Raw genomic sequence first — 15,953 nt, 5'->3', positions numbered from 1 at the left:
CTTTTTCCTAATGAAATCTGTCTAGACACACATACACCTGTATGTGGACCATTAAAACATAACAGGCTACTCACAAAATGAGATGGTTGGAAATTACCAAAACAAATTATTACTAATAGCTTAGGAACAACATGGTGACATTAGATGAACCGAGAGAAAAAAGAAAACATAAAACCCCCCAAATAATATATATTATTATTTCTCACACCAAATATCCTCCTTTGAAAATGTCTTATAGCAACGCTTCCACTTATCTGTTCAGAAGTCCCAATGCATTCAACTGGGCTTATTGCTAGATCCCTGAGAGTTAGTAGGGATAGGACTGCAACCTCAGTAACTTTCTTGCATATACACTTTGATCCTTCTAGAGCAGAGACAGCTAATCTGTGCCCATATGGATATTATGGGTGTTGTTGAACTACAGCTCCCATCAGCCATGCTGGCTGGGTTGATGGGAGTTTTGAGTCTGACAACATCCAAAGGACCGCATCTTAGGCACCCCTACTATATATAATGTTGCAACTACTAAAAGATGGACACAATCATCTTCATTCAGGGATGTGTAATGTACCCTTGAGTAGAAACATGTGACTGTACTTTAAATATGATGTGTGCATATTCACATTAGCATCAGCCATTTGTTAGGTGCAGGCAGATAGTAATGTAAATAGTGTTAGGTCCTGAAAATGAATGCAAATACTCAATTACTATGAACATGTACCCTAAAAATCCAGGAGAATATGAGCTGCCATATTATGGTGAGAATGGCTGGATTCAAATAGTATAAATAATATATATATAAGGACTAATTTCACCCTGAAATCCTCTCTTTCTCTCTCTCCACACACAAAGCTACTCAAGACAAGCAGTCATATTGAAATCCGAAATCCTAACACAATGAATTGTAAACAAACAAGAATAATCCTGTTTATATCATAAAGAAGCTACACATAATAACAATTTCAAAATATTGTGCTTAATCCTAATCTCAGAGATAGCCATGCATTCAAAAATTCATTTTAGGACAGTGAATAAGACTGATGTTTGAAAGTGAATACTGTTTGTTCCTAGGCAGTTATAGTCCCTATGTTCATATAAGGTGCAGAAATAACAAATTAGCAATGATAATGGGATTTTAAATAAGAGCCAAGACAGGAAGAAAGGCAGACAGGACATTAAACTGATTCACAGAACCCTAAAAGCCAAACTCTGAGACCATGGTTTGTGGTGAAGCTGAAAAAGAGGCTTGTGGTTAAGTTCTCTCTGATCGGCAGCCAAGGCTAGCTACAGCTTGTGGTTAGTAAGGACAGAACTTAACTACAAGTCCTAGTTTGGAAGACACACAAAACAAACCTTGGCTTAGTTCAGCATGGCACAGTTGTAAAAAGGATTGGGGAGGAGCAAGGCAGCTGTGAGTTCCTCTCAGGGAGTCCACATGTTTGCAGTCTCAGTAAGCCATAGTTTGTCTTACAATGTTGTGGGAACCAGCCCTAAATAAAAGTTATGCGGCTGCGTTCTTCCATGAATGTAGCATTTTCATTTTCACTTTTAAATCTCTGTTACATTATTACATCCTCCTTTTTGCATCTGTGATCAGATAGCCCTCAGTGTCTTTGGCTGTAATATGGGGCATATCACCCAGCCCACCAGCTGTTAGGCTGTCTTATTGCCACCTCTAGAAGTACAGGCAGTGGCTATTTCTGTCTAAAATTCCTATGCAGGTGAAGCAGAAAGCCTTGGAATTTTAGCACCATAGGCAGGTGGCTCACCTGCCTAGATGGTTGGGCTAGCCTGGCTTAGTGAGACAATTAAGCAATCTGCAGTCTTGAGGACTTTTGCTGTTTAAATACTGACGCTAATCATAAATCATATACTGTATAATTCTTCACAAATGAAGCACATTTCCCTTTTGCATAGTTGAGAGCTGATCACATTAACTTGAGTTTTATCTTAAAGCCAGCATTTCCTACAACCCTCACTTTAATTTCGGAGTACCAGGAAAAGAGAGTTAACTGCACTCGTGTTCAAAACTTGGATCGGAATTGCATAGGAATCTATGTCTTTTCTCCTCTTTCAGATTTTCTTCCTCTCTCACACATAAACAAGTACCTCACAAATAGCTATAAGAAGCAGCAGGCACTGACAAACAGCAAAAATAAGTGCAAAAGGAAGCATATGAGCAGTTTTAAGTAGAAATTAGTAGAAATGTTTTTCATTCTACCACATTCATGCAATTGTGGAAAAACAAGAAAAGGGATCAATTTCAATAGAACAGAAATACCTTGCCCATGTATATGATTCTCATATGAAATGGGTGGATGCTCAGAGACGTCTAACAGATATATAAAGCTGAAAGCAATGGAAGGCTTATCTCTCTTTTTCTCTCTCTCTTCATTCCTCCTTCCCCTTGTATTGATGACTCAAGCATATGTTCTCCAAGGACAAAAACTTCCACTGGTGATAGTAGTCAGATCAAATGGAGATTATTTCTTACAAGCTATTGCAAAGCAATAATCAGGCAACATAAAATCCTCCTATATTCTTGAGGAGGAATATATAAGGTTATTCCCCTCCCCTTTCTAACATTTCAGAGAAGACATTCATATATGCATATTTATAAAGTGCTGGCTGAATATTAGCTGCACTACATAAATGCAAATGAGAAACAGCCAACAACATAGTTTACATTTTCCATAATTTTTCACCCTCCAATTTACAAAAATGAAAATATGTTTTCATCATTTTTCTATCCTTCCTTATAACACTTAAGTTCAAGTGTTTCTTGCCGGCTTTTAAAAATTTCCCTTAATGCAGTTAAAAAGGTAAAGGTACCCCTGCCTGTACGGGCCAGTCTTGACAGACTCTAGGGTTGTGCGCTCATCTCACTCTAGAGGCCGGGAGCCAGCGCTGTCCGCAGACACTTCCGGGTCATGTGGCCAGCGTGATATCGCTGCTCTGGTGAGCCAGAGCCGCACACGGAAACACCGTTTACCTTCCCACTAGTAAGCGGTCCCTATTTATCTACTTGCACCCGGGGGTGCTTTCGAACTGCTAGGTTGGCAGGCGCTGGGACCGAGCAACGGGAGCGCACCCCGCCACGGGGATTCGAACCGCCGACCTAGCAATCGGCAAGTCCTAGGCGCTGAGGTTTTACCCACAGCGCCACCCGCGTCCCAGTTACTAAGTTACAATTTATAACATAAATGGCTTATTTATTTCATTAAATTTGTATAACTCCTCTATCCTCTCATGGAACCCAAGACAGTCACCCACACAGCTGGGCACTGATCAGACTCAGACTTGTTTAGCTTTGGTAAGGTGGGCAGCATGATGGGGCGGCAGTCCTCACCTGAATGCCAGTCATTTGTGCTGCTACTTACTGGGAGATAAGCGGGAGAGGAGACAGGAGTGGGGTCACAACGGTGCAGATGCAGCAACAGAACCAATCCTCTTCGTAAGCAGCAGTTGAGTAACCAACTGGAGGTCAGATGAGCCCCCAGCCCCAGTAGGCCATCTGCTATTAGGTGGCTTTGGGGTTGCCTTCAGACAATACCCTGGCATACCAGTATGAAGATTCACGACAGTGCTGAGAGCACAGAACTGCTCAGAGACTCCTGTCACTATTTTGAATCACAGAAAGGCAGATTGACATTACTTCTATGGATGGAGTGTGGCACTGGAAAGATCCCTATGGAAGAAGAATAGCCATGAGGATAACACCTTGGTACAAGAGCTAGGAGAGAGATACATTTGCGGGTGGAAGCAGCTGAAGAAATTAGAAGTTCCTTCGTGGGATTTTAAGCCTACTTCAACTCTCAAACCAAAGTAGGTGCCTTGAGTGTCCCAGGCCTCAGGTATTCTCACTTGTAGACTCACCCTTGGCTCCTTACATTAGTATGTTTATCCTGCTTCCAAAGCAAATTGGGATTACCGAAGCTAGGGTGGTGTAGAAGAAATGGCTTTGAAAATGTTATATTTCTACACAGACTCTGTGTATATGTCTGAATGTAAAGTGTGACTGTATGCACTGCTGTATGACACTGCTGCATATTTATGCTTTTTCATGTTGGACTGGCATAAATAAGTCTTTTTTTCCTGGGGGGGAAATTATTCCCTTCTAGCATGTCTGATAAAAACAAACAAACCACATGGTGTGAACAGGGCCCTGACGAATATCTATCCCAGTGTGTGATTATACAGTAGCCCATAGATACACCTTTTCACAAGAGAACAGGTTGCTATGGGACACCAAGCATCACCAATAATCTGGCTGCTTTTTCCACTCTGAATAATGCTGAGCGTTTTTCTGTTACACCCACATTCACTTTATCTGACCAAAACAGTTGCTCAGCAGTGAGCCACACTAACACAAACTACACATATCAGAGACTGCACAAAATTAAAATTTGAAGGGTGAAGAATTAAATATTCCCTTCTCATGCATACTATTTAAAAAGGTTATCTACGTGCTTTGAACGTTATAAATGCCAGCAATCCAAACGTGTGGGACTGTTTGATGAGATATCCATGATTATATATTATGGCCTTGATCCAATATAGTGCTGATTCTCTCCACCCCCCATCCCCCTGGTCTTCCTGTGTCCAGAAATTTCCTGTTTTCCTATCTAATCTCTGCCACCCGAAGTCAATCCCAGGACCACCAAATTGTGCGTTTAAATTCACTAAAATTCAAACTTGAATGTGCAGATACAACAGCAGTCTAAGAGATGGGTAGTGGTGATGGTGACACTAATTAGGGGGATGAACCGGCTCCTTGGGAGAAAAAGGAGAGACTAAAGTCTCTTAAAATGCTTGGGGGGGGGGAGAGAGAGGGAGAGAGAGAGGGGGAGGGAGGGAGGGAGGGAGATTCAACAGTACAACAGCCAATTTAAGTAATGAAGAGATTAAAGTACCGGTATATGGTTAATGACGTCTTGTCCATGATGGAATGTGGGAGGGGTCAATGATTGATATCATTGGTGCAGTTTCATCGTTTCTAGTTACTCTGTGTATACAGGTTCCTCTATTATTTATGGTTTGGATACATTGCACTCCATGTATACTGCTTCTACAAAAACAAACAAAAAACCCAATTCTGTCCTTGGAACAGAAATTTACACTCACTGAATTAACAGGAATGGATGTATGTGCCAAGAGGATGAAGAAATAATAGATTTCAGCAGGGGCATAAGCTGTCCTTTAAATGGATGCTGCAAAGGTTTCCTTGCTTACTCGGTGGCACTTGAAAATGCTCATAAAGGGGCCCAAACTTTTGCCAATTCTTCACACCTTGTCCTGCCTGTCATGGTTATTACAATATTTTTAAAAATAACATGAAATCATCAAGTACAGGAAGATGAAGATAAAGGTGGAAATGCGAAGAATATATGCTTTAAAAAACTTTTTCCAGTAATAGTGCACACTTCTCTCTGCACGAAATTAAGATATTTAAAAAGGGCAATTATAGGAGTAACAAAGTTCCAGATATAGTAACTAATAAGGCACAATTTAATCCCCATGTTAAATCACCTGCAATTATCTATCAGAGCTGAATATAATTACTGCACATTTTTTACTCTTGCTTACTTCCTGCACACCCACCAACATCGGAGGAACATGCCCCAATAAAACACTAAAATGAGTGTAATCTTCCTTTCTCTTCCCAGGGTTTCCCCTTACATTTATTCTTCTATCATTATATATCACTTGGTGAAATGAATATTATGTACCATCTTTCTGATAAAGGCATTACAGTCAAAAGGAACAAAAATTACTTTTTTTGGAATACATGCTATTTCCCCAAACACCTTAGCCAGAATGGGGGGCGGGGATTATGTTTGCAAGCAATAAACCAGTTTTGCACTATGTCACATGCTGCAGAACTTGAGTGAATGATGTTCTATGTCTCTGAGCCTTTGTATTTATTATCACATCAAACCAAAGCAATTGTCAAAACTTTTAGTGGATCAAGGCAACAAAAACATGCACAAAAAACCCCACTGAGAAACTTACCTTTTTAATGAACAATTTTTGGAATTTCTTGTGAGGCAGCTTTATCATTTTTATTCAGCATTTACAAAGGTGGCATCGGTTGGATTTTCAATCCATTTTGCCCAGAGAAACAGGCACATTTCATCTTCTCTGGTTATCTGCTTAACCCTGTACGTCACACCAGAAAACAGCACCCCTCCCAAACAGCTGGAGATTACAAGCAAAGGGCTAGGCTGGAAGTAATCTTTGATTCAGATAAAATACCGGGAGACATGTGGTAGCTCAGCTCTGGTTTTGGATGGTGCCATGTAGTTCTATTTGTCAGCTAAAAAGAGAGAAGAAGGTAACGAAAAAGCCTCCTGGTTGTGTCTGCATCAAAATAAATTGAGAAGTTGTGACATTGCTTGTTAGAAAGGGGAGCGTAAGCAAAAAAAAGGCTGGAGATGAGCCACCTCTCTCAACATCTGCTCCTTAAAAGCCCATGCAACAGAAGAATCTGTTTCAGTATCCAAAACAGTAAGAGATACCAAGCTATGCCTACTGCGTGCAGTTTGCCACAGCACACCTGTTAATGGTGAGCGGTCTGTATGAGTCAGCCAAGCACAATGAAATAATCTTCCATTTTCACTTCTTTGGATGAATTACTGAGACTTACATAAGGAATACAAACACATCTTTCTAAAATTAGAAAGGGAAGTGAAGTCTGTATTTTATATGTGAGTGCCCAATCTTGCAAAATTGGTGGGGAAGTTGGAATTGTTTGTGGATAGGGTGTTTATAAAAGGCAGTGTGAGGGGTGATCTCAAATTCTAATTTTGCACAGAGATTTGGACCTGTGGACTTTTTTCAATACCTGTATATGGTATATGGTATACTGGGACGCGGGTGGCACTGTGGGTTAAAGCCTCAGTGCCTAGGGGTTGCCGATCGAAAGGTCGGCGGTTCGAATCCCCGCGGCGGGGTGCGCTCCCGTTGTTCGGTCCCAGCGCCTGCCAACCTAGCAGTTCGAAAGCACTCCCGGGTGCAAGGAGATAAATAGGGACTGCTTACTAGCGGGAAGGTAAACGGCGACCCGGAAGTGTCTTCGGACAGCGCTGGCCCTTGGCCTCTTTGAGTGAGATGGGCGCACAACCCTAGAGTCTGGCAAGTCTGGCCCGAACGGGCAGGGGTACCTTTACCTTTTTTATATGGTATACTAACAGAACATTGATGCTAGTGGCCACTTTGTGGGTTGCTGCCTAGCAGCATCACGAAAGAACAAATGATTACAGTTATTATTTACTTTATTGCAACTGTCTGAACACTTCAGAGCATGCATCTCTTCAAATACGAGATAAGTTTCTTTGAAGTCTCATATGCATAATATTGCATACATACAGAATATTAAAAGTGCAGAGCTAGTAGTCATACTAGTGATTTGTGCTTAGCATCAATATTAGATGGTTTTCTACCACCAACCAAAACATATAAAAATAGAAAGCAGGATTGCTACTTTAATCCCACTTTTGACTTTCAAAACAGGTGTTATATTTCTTCAAAAAAAGCACCGTCAAACCTGCTTGACCAAATGTGAGAACAGGATGAAAAAGCTATTTGTTTGTATGCTCCTCCACATAACTTGCTTATAGAGCATTCATCCTGATTTGCCTGCACAAAGCTTGTATGGAGGTTATACAATGTCCACTTTAATGAGTATTCATTCTGATTTGTTTGTGAGGAGGTTATGCATTTTCCTGTCATTCAATCCTTATCCCACACTTTTTAGTGCATTACCTTGTCCTTTTCCAACCTGCAAAAAATCTCTCTCCTTCTTTGGAGGTTTTCAAACAGAGGTTGGATGGTCATCTCTCATGGATGCTTTAGCTGAGATTCCTGCATTGCAGGGGGTTGGTCTAGATGACCCTTGGCGTTATCTTCTATGATTCTGAAACATTGCTTTAGGCAGCTGTATGAATTTGTACTGCTTTTCCCTCATGGTTACTAGAGCAGACAATAGCTTTTTCCTGAAATGTCAGAATGAAAAGTCATAACACATGCCATCTATGTCCCCCATGCAAACACAATAATTTCTTCACTACAGCTCAGACATCTTTGAACTCAGAATTTTGTGCTTTAAAAATCTGACCTAAAAGAAAGCCACTCAAATGATGGAAAAGAAAGTTTGGGAGTTCTTTGTGTTTTATTTTCTCCATTTCATTTTGCACTGCACTCAATTCTTTAATCGATACATCCTTACAACAACCCTGTGAGGATAGCAGCCCTGTAAGAGAGTGACTTACCTAAACATCCGATAACTCTTTCTACACCACAAACCTAATGAATATGCAGTATTGGGTGCCTATTATATTGCTTTGCTATCATTTCTTCAGCACTCTGAGTGTACACTTATAACAACCCATTCATATAGGTTATTGATAAAACTTTACACATTTTGTGAACCGCCCTGTGATCTCTAGATGAACGGTGGTATGCAACTTTAATAAATAATAAATATGAGGAATCTGGGCAAGTAAAGGACTTTCACAAGGCCACTGAAGCTCAGACTGCGATTGGAATAGAATTCAAAGAAAGGTCTTCATTCTTCAAGGTCTCCTAAGGCAGGGATGGGGAACCTGCGGCCCTCCAGATGTTGTTGGAGTCCAACTCCTATCACCCCCCAGCCAGCATGACCAATAGTCAGGGATGATGGGAGTTGTATTCCAATGACATATGGAGTACCCCAGGTTCCTCATTACTATCTTAAGAAATCTTCATTACATGTCTTAACTCATCCTGTACCTCTGAGATCTGGTCTTCTCATATTTTCTGCTTGCAGCATACCATAATCAGAATGATGACGGCAATGTATACATATATGTTCTATATAAGTTGTTTGTGTTTGATCGTTTCATTTACCAGTATGTGCCTTACTGAGAGCCATCATTCCAAGTATAGCATTTCTATGATATCTGTGTCTTCTATAGGCTTGTTTATATGCCTGGGAGCACCTGAGGTTGTGGCAGAGGTTGTTGCTCAGGTAGGTTAAATCTAGGTTGTTTAGGAAACAGGTCAGCCTGGAGCCAAATTAGATGTGACAAAATCAGTGCTGTGCATTTAAACAGAGAGCTATGTAAATCACACACTAGAAAGAGTGACTAGAGGCCAAAAAGCTTTTGTGGGTGAGGAGTGCAAAATCCTATCCCTACCCCATAGGCCTCAGTCAGGGCTCCAATACAAAAAAAAATAAAAATGGTCACTTGAGGAAAGAGAGGGGCTGCAAGGCAATAAGCAACTGGCAACTGTGGAACATTTAGCTGCACTTACACATGCTCCTCTTTTTGATTTTAATATGGGATCCCCCACTCCCATCTTTCTGTGTGGTTGGAACCAGAACCTAGAACCATACATGCATGCCATTGCAATAAGGCTGTGTGTGAACCAGACACAATTTGTCTGCTGTTCATGAATGTCCCATTTCTTCAGAGAGTGGAAAGTATCAGAGGAGTAAGGGACACCCAGGTCTCAAAATTATAAAGCTAAAGTAATACAGTATAGCTTATTTAGAATGAGGTTTCTCATTTTGATAAACAAGAGTGACCTCTGCTGTCAGGTAAAGTTACTGCACAATTAGATCACTGACTTGGCAAACAAAGAATAGTTTCATTACAAAACCATATACCCACCCATTACAATTTAGTAATTTACATTTTTTTAAACACTAAGAGCGTAAGAGTACTATTCTCCACAAAAATATAAGATGTGAAAACTGACATGTTTGTGCTGAAATACCAGGTTACCATGCTGCTGAAAACAAATTGTGAGTAATTACGCTGTCAAGGTTGCAATCATATACAATGGTACCTTGGTTTAAGAACAGCTTAGTTTATGAACAATTTGGATTAAGAACACTGCAAACCATGAAATAGGTGTTTTGGTTTGTGAACTTTGCCTTGGAATAAGAACATGTTTAGCTTCCTGTTGAGTGTGTTCCATTTGTAAATTGAGTCCCCTGCTGCTGTGGGAAAGCACACCTCAGTTTAAGAACGCTTTGGTTTAAGAACAGACTTCCGGAATGGATTAAGTTCGTAAGCCAAGGAACCAGTGTATGCATTTACAAAAGCATATGTAGATGTGTATAAGGTTGTACAATGAAACTCTGAAAAATCAATGTCAATTATTCTATCCCCCAAATTCATAAAATACATAATAAATAATCCAATTTCTCAAGTTACAAGAAAGGAGAATCCGACTAAACATTTGGAAAAACTTTCTGACAGTAAGAGCTGTTCGGCAGGGGAGCAGACTTTCCTTCCTTGGAGGTTTTTAAGCAGAAGTTGGATGCTAATCTGTCGTGGATGCTTTAGCTGAGATTTCTGCATTTCAGGGGGTTGGACTAGATGGCCCTTGGCTCCCTTCCAACTCTCAGATTCTATTATTCTTACTTTTTCTTCTTCTGAGATATTTGCAATGCATTTTCCCTAATAAACAAAGAAGCAATTTATTTCATATAATTACATACATTATTTTAATATGCCTGGACCCTTCCGGCCTCATGGTGCTGCCAAAACTCAAAAAAAAATAGCAAGCCCCCAAATCTAGCAAGCCCCCAAATACATTTTGAGCCCTGACTTCTATCCAACAAACTTGAATATTTTAATAATTCAAACCAAGATTGATTACAAACTATCCCTGCCTAGTTTGCATGACTGGCAGGAACAAGAAACTAAAGTTTGCCAGCTTTCTGAATGCTCAATTATTTGTTGCTGTAACCCTTTACTTTCCAGAGGAAACAAACAAGTCCTGTTTGAAAGGCTGCCCCCCCTCCCCCACTAAATGGGGCATACTTTTGAGTAAACATGAATAAGACCGCAGTGCTGGTAGACCGAGGGGCATACACTGGGGATCTGATGTACCATTCCTGATGCATCCAGGGTGAAAAAAGACACTCATGATACCATGGGTATTTAATGAAGGAAGTCCATGCTTTTCCTGGAAGGGTGAGACATCTTCATTTTGTAAAAGTGTCGCAATTTCAAATATTTCTGTAAATGAATAAATGCCACTTGGTGGCAGTGCCGCTCGCTCCATATGCGAGCCAAACAGTAAGTGAGGAACTAGTTTTCTACTTTGGCAATAAATTTCCAAGCAGTCACAGTGTTCTCAGAGCTCACTTGCACCCAGAGGCACTGGCTGCAAAGAATGGTTGGACAGCAGAAGGCCTACCTCTGGATTCAGGTGACCCCCACATAAAGTCAGGAGTACCCTATAGAGGACAAGCAACTCTGAATAAAGAGATCATCCAAAAGGCTTTTTAAAATCCCAGCAGGCATTTTAATTGGAATTTGATTCTATACTATAGCTTTAACTGATACTTACTTTTTTTGTACTTGCAAACCACATAGAGAGTATTGTAGTTAAGTGGTATGTAAATTGTTTAAATAAAATTAAATAATAAAGAGAGGCATGGGGCTTTTTATGAGACGTTGGTTCTTTTTTCAAGAGTCGGGAATCCATGATTCAATTTACAGAGTTAGAAATATCCCTTCCTCTCCCTCTATTGTCTCCCCGTATTGAATTTCAGATTATGTACGTTCATTGGAACGGTACCCTCAGGTTTTGTCAGGCTCAGCTCCAGGTTTGGGCTGCCTTTCATGGCCTGGTACCAGCACTGACTGCTCCCCAGTGCCCATGAACACTTTGGTCTCCCAGTCAGCAAACAAGTGCTGCAGCAAAAGTGCTGCAGCTGCCAGTTCTTCCCTATCCCTTGCAAGCAAGGAAACTTACACCGTGGTACTGCTTGGACAAGAAGTCAAGCAGCTACTCAGTTCTGAATGGCATCTGGTGAATTTTATTTCCAGCAGCGTTGCCAACTGAAGCCACTTGGCTGTTCGGTTTCTGTGATCCAACAAAGGAGATTACAGCTAAACATCAGGAAGACGTTTCTGACAGTAAGGTAAGGTTACCAGATGTCCCCGTTTCCCGGGGACAGTCCCCGGATTTACAAATCAGTCCCCTGACAAAGTCCATTGAAGTTGAAAAGTGTCCCCAGAGTCATTGAAAAAAATCTGGTAACCTTACAGTGAGGGATGTTTGACAGTGGAACGGACTCCCTCAGAAAGTTGTGAACTCTCCTTCACTAGAGGATTTTATTTTATTTATTTATTTATTTATACCCCGCCCATCTGGCTGGGTTTCCCCAGCCACTCTGGGTGGCTTCCAACAGAACACTAAAATACAATAACCTATTAAACATTTAAGCAGAGGTTGGATCTGACAGGTTGCCATCTGTCACGGTTGCCATCCTGTCATGGATTTAGCTAAGATTCCTGCATTGCAGGGGCTGGGCTTCCAACTCCATGATTCTATGATTCAATTACAGTGTCACTCTCACGGATAACATAATTATTTCTGCTCTGAAACAAGTTTTGGAGCTGTACTCCTCAGGGTTCTTCCTCCACTACACCACTGTCAAGTGCTGATGCCAGGCCTACTTTTATTGTTACTCTATAAAATACTGTGCACATTGGGGGCAGAACATCCTGGAAGTGCCACCTTGCCCTGCCCTGCCGCCACCATACCTGCCACCTTCGCTTCTCCCCCGACCAATTTTGGGCAGGATCTCTACAATGTTTTTTGATGCAATTTCACCCAAAATAAGTGCCAATACCGCTGCCACTTCTGCACCAGTGGTGAAGGAGGTGGCGTGATTGCGGGGCTTCTGCCACCTGAGGCAGCTGCCTCAGTCTCCCTAATGGCTGAGCTGGCTCTGGTGCACATTAATGGTTGTTGTCATTAAAGCTTCATTGTCTCGCTTTAGTTATTAATTCTTAATTGCCTGGCTTTGCTTTCCTGGCTTTGGATTGTATGCATACAGGAGTCATGTTTAGAGTAAAGTTACCAGATTTTTTTCAATAAATCCACTTTTCAACTTCAATTGATTTTGTATGGGGACTGATTTGTAAATCCAGGAACTGTCCCTGGGAAATGTCTGGTAACCTTAGTTTAGAGTGCACCTACTGAAACCAGTAGGACTTAAGTTAGTCATGATGACTCATGTAAGTCCTGTTGATTTTAATGATTCCAACTCAAAGCATGTTTTAATTTGGATCGACCTCTTTGATTTTAATTGCAGCAACTTCCTTATTTAAACATATATAACAAACATTTCATCAAGCCCAGAATGTGACAGTGTCATCCAAGGCAGAACATTAAACAAAGAAAAATGCTTTAACTACCTCATCAATAATCCCAGAAAGGGAGCTTTGTGCCTTTTAATGCACTGCCAGATGATTCACTGTTGTGTTTGACTAGATCTATGAAAACTGATATTCTTTGCATGTTCATTTTCTTGTTATTACTTGTTTCCTGCAGTTCTTTTTCAGTTGTTAGGCAATTACATTGTTACTTCAAAAAATCATAGAACTGTAGAGTTGGAAGGGACCTGGAGGGTCATCTAGTCCAAGGAAAATACAGATATCATTTGAGCTTTTTGTTTGTTTCCAAAATCTATAATCTATGGATTTGCATTTTAAGTAACTCTTTCCTCATAGTTCATAGAACTGAAATAGCTTCCTAGCACTTATTTATTTATAAAAATATTTATACAGTGGAACCTCGGTTGTTGAACACTTTGGAAGTTGAACGTTTTGGCTTCCGAATGCCGACAACCTGTAAATGAATGCTTCCATTTTCGAATGCACCTCAGAAGTTGAACAGCTTCTGAGGCATGTTTCTCCATTTTTTCAACGGATTTTGCCGACCGGCAATTGCGCCTTGGTTGTTGAACGTTTCAGAAGTTGAATGGTCTTCCAGAACGGATTACGTTCGACAACTGAGGTTCCACTGTATACTGCTATTTTATAAAATATATCAAAGTAGTTCACAACAAAAGCAAACATAAAATAAGGCAGTAAAAACCATACAGTAAAAAACAGACATCAATTAATCATTGTGGAAAGATGCATTCTTATTTGCCTGGTGGAGTCGAAAAGTTGTCAGCGGGCATTTAAATGTTGAAACAGAAGGTTGCAGCTCTGAGTGGCTTGAGTTGCACTTATATCCTTATAAGGATGTTTGGGGTAACACGAGTCCCATTGAAATTAGTGTAACTTGGGGGTCAGAATAACATTAGAGCCCCAACATAGAGGCTGCTGAAAATGACTAACCCTTGGTTATGCTCCATATGCCTATATTGGAAGCAACTTACTCTAAGTATTATTTATGTGTGTGTATACACAAATTTTGGCAAGAGGGTTTGGGGGGGTTTGCGGTGGCAGTGGTGGGGTGGGGGTGAGGCATGGCTGCAGGAAATGCGGCGACTGGGGGTGGCGGCAGGAGATAGCACATTCCTCTTTCATGAAATGGGACAGGCTGCCCCTGGAGGTAAGCATCAGGATCTAAACTACTCATTTGGAAAATATGTTCACAATTGGTGTATAGAATCATAGAATCGTAGAATTGGAAGGGATCCTAAAGGTCATCTAATCCAACGCCCCGCAATGCAGGAATCCTGCCACAGCCATCCCTGGCTGGGCTCAAACCACCAACCGTCCAGTTAACAGACAGACCCACTGCACCGCTGCAATTGCTTTAACAAGAGGGTGTTTTTTTTTATCGGGTTGCTATTTTTGTTTTGATTTTATGTATTCAATATTTTGTGTGAACTGCCATGAGACCTTTGGGTATAGGGCGGGACAGAAAATAAATAAATAAATAAAATGCATGCATGAATGAAAATAGACCCAAGGAAATTAAAATAGAAAAGCTTCACAAAATTCAATTTCAAGAACAAATTAGAGTTGATAAGCTGTAATAATTTAGTTAAACTTCAAACCTTTTATGTAACTCAAGCTGAAAAGTAAACTGAGAACATTATTAATCTCATCCTAAAAGCTTCAAATGTTATTTACTTTGGAACATAAAAATAGAGACAGTGTAATTTTTATATTGTAAGTGCAATTTTATACTGTTTGTAAACATTACCAGTTTATGCCAATTATTTAAAAATACTCTGAATTCCATCTACAATGTTTAGTCCATCAGTTTGTTAGATAATTGGGACCTGCAACAAAATGTCTATTCTCTTCACCCCTAACATGAATGTTCAGGATTCTAGCTAGTCACCCATGCCCTCCTCAATTATAGTATATGCCAGGATTTCCCAAACTTGGCTCTCCAACTGTTTTTGGACTTCAACTCACATCATCCCTAGCTAGCAGGACCAGTGGTCAGGGATGATGGGTACTGTAGTCCAACAACAGCTGTGGAAAGTTTGGGAAACCTTGCTATAAGCTACAGCTATAGGCATGGGGGACCTTTGGTCCACCAGATGTTGCTGAACTATGACTACCATTGGCTCTGGTCATTGTCCATGCTTACTGGGGTGAAAGGAGTTGTAGTTCAGCAACATCTGGAGGGCCAAAGGTTCCCCATACCTGTTTAAATGCAATGAAGCAGGGCTTTCCATACCCACACCCAATTTTCTCTTCCAACTGTTCCTTAACATTATGCAGATACTGAGTATGTTCAATCCTCTTTGCATATTTTTTAAAAATCTACTTCTACAAACTTTAGGGCTCCCTAGAGGATGTGAATACTCCCTCTTGTTTTGGCTCCAGTTCTACTGGCAATCACAGTGTTCATTATTAGTTCAATATTAGAGGGAGTGCAGATGTAGTGTGGATTTAAAAAGTGCTCCAAGGTAATTTAAAAATGCACTGCCAATTTTAAAAGTACCCCAATCAATGCAGATGGCAAGCACTATCTTACTTATTTATTTTGTGTGCGTTTATAATCCACACTTTCATAAAAATACATCAAGGCAGTATACAGCACAAAAGAATAAAATCAGCAAAAAGCATCCATAAAAACAACATTTTAAAAAATCAATAAATCATCAATAAATAGAGAAAAACCATATTGCAAATGCCTGCTTAAACAATATAGTTTTCAAAAGGCATCTGAAAGAAGCGAGAGATCTTAGA

The 15,953-nt window shown here is 40.5% G+C and overlaps 1 protein-coding gene across 3 annotated transcripts in view; it reads right to left on the bottom strand.

The window, feature by feature from the left end:
- Positions 1-15,953, bottom strand: part of RPS6KA2 (ribosomal protein S6 kinase A2) — a 183,039-nt gene that overhangs the window by 152,351 nt on the left and 14,735 nt on the right. The window contains exon 1 of one of the 3 annotated variants that reach the window (XM_083434094.1): positions 6,013-6,158. The exons of 1 other annotated variant lie outside the window; for it this stretch is intronic. In XM_083434094.1, the coding sequence (XP_083290220.1) occupies positions 6,013-6,060 (48 nt within the window). In that variant the 5' untranslated portion in view covers positions 6,061-6,158. Of the gene's footprint in view, positions 1-2,281; positions 2,495-6,012; positions 6,159-15,953 lie in introns of those variants that run through there. One more of the 3 variants, XM_083434095.1, reaches the window with a different exon arrangement.

This window comes from Podarcis tiliguerta (genome assembly GCF_965153285.1).
Source record: "Podarcis tiliguerta genome assembly, chromosome: 3".
Taxonomy (NCBI): domain Eukaryota; kingdom Metazoa; phylum Chordata; class Lepidosauria; order Squamata; family Lacertidae; genus Podarcis; species Podarcis tiliguerta.
This window is presented reverse-complemented; position numbering and strand designations above follow the sequence as displayed.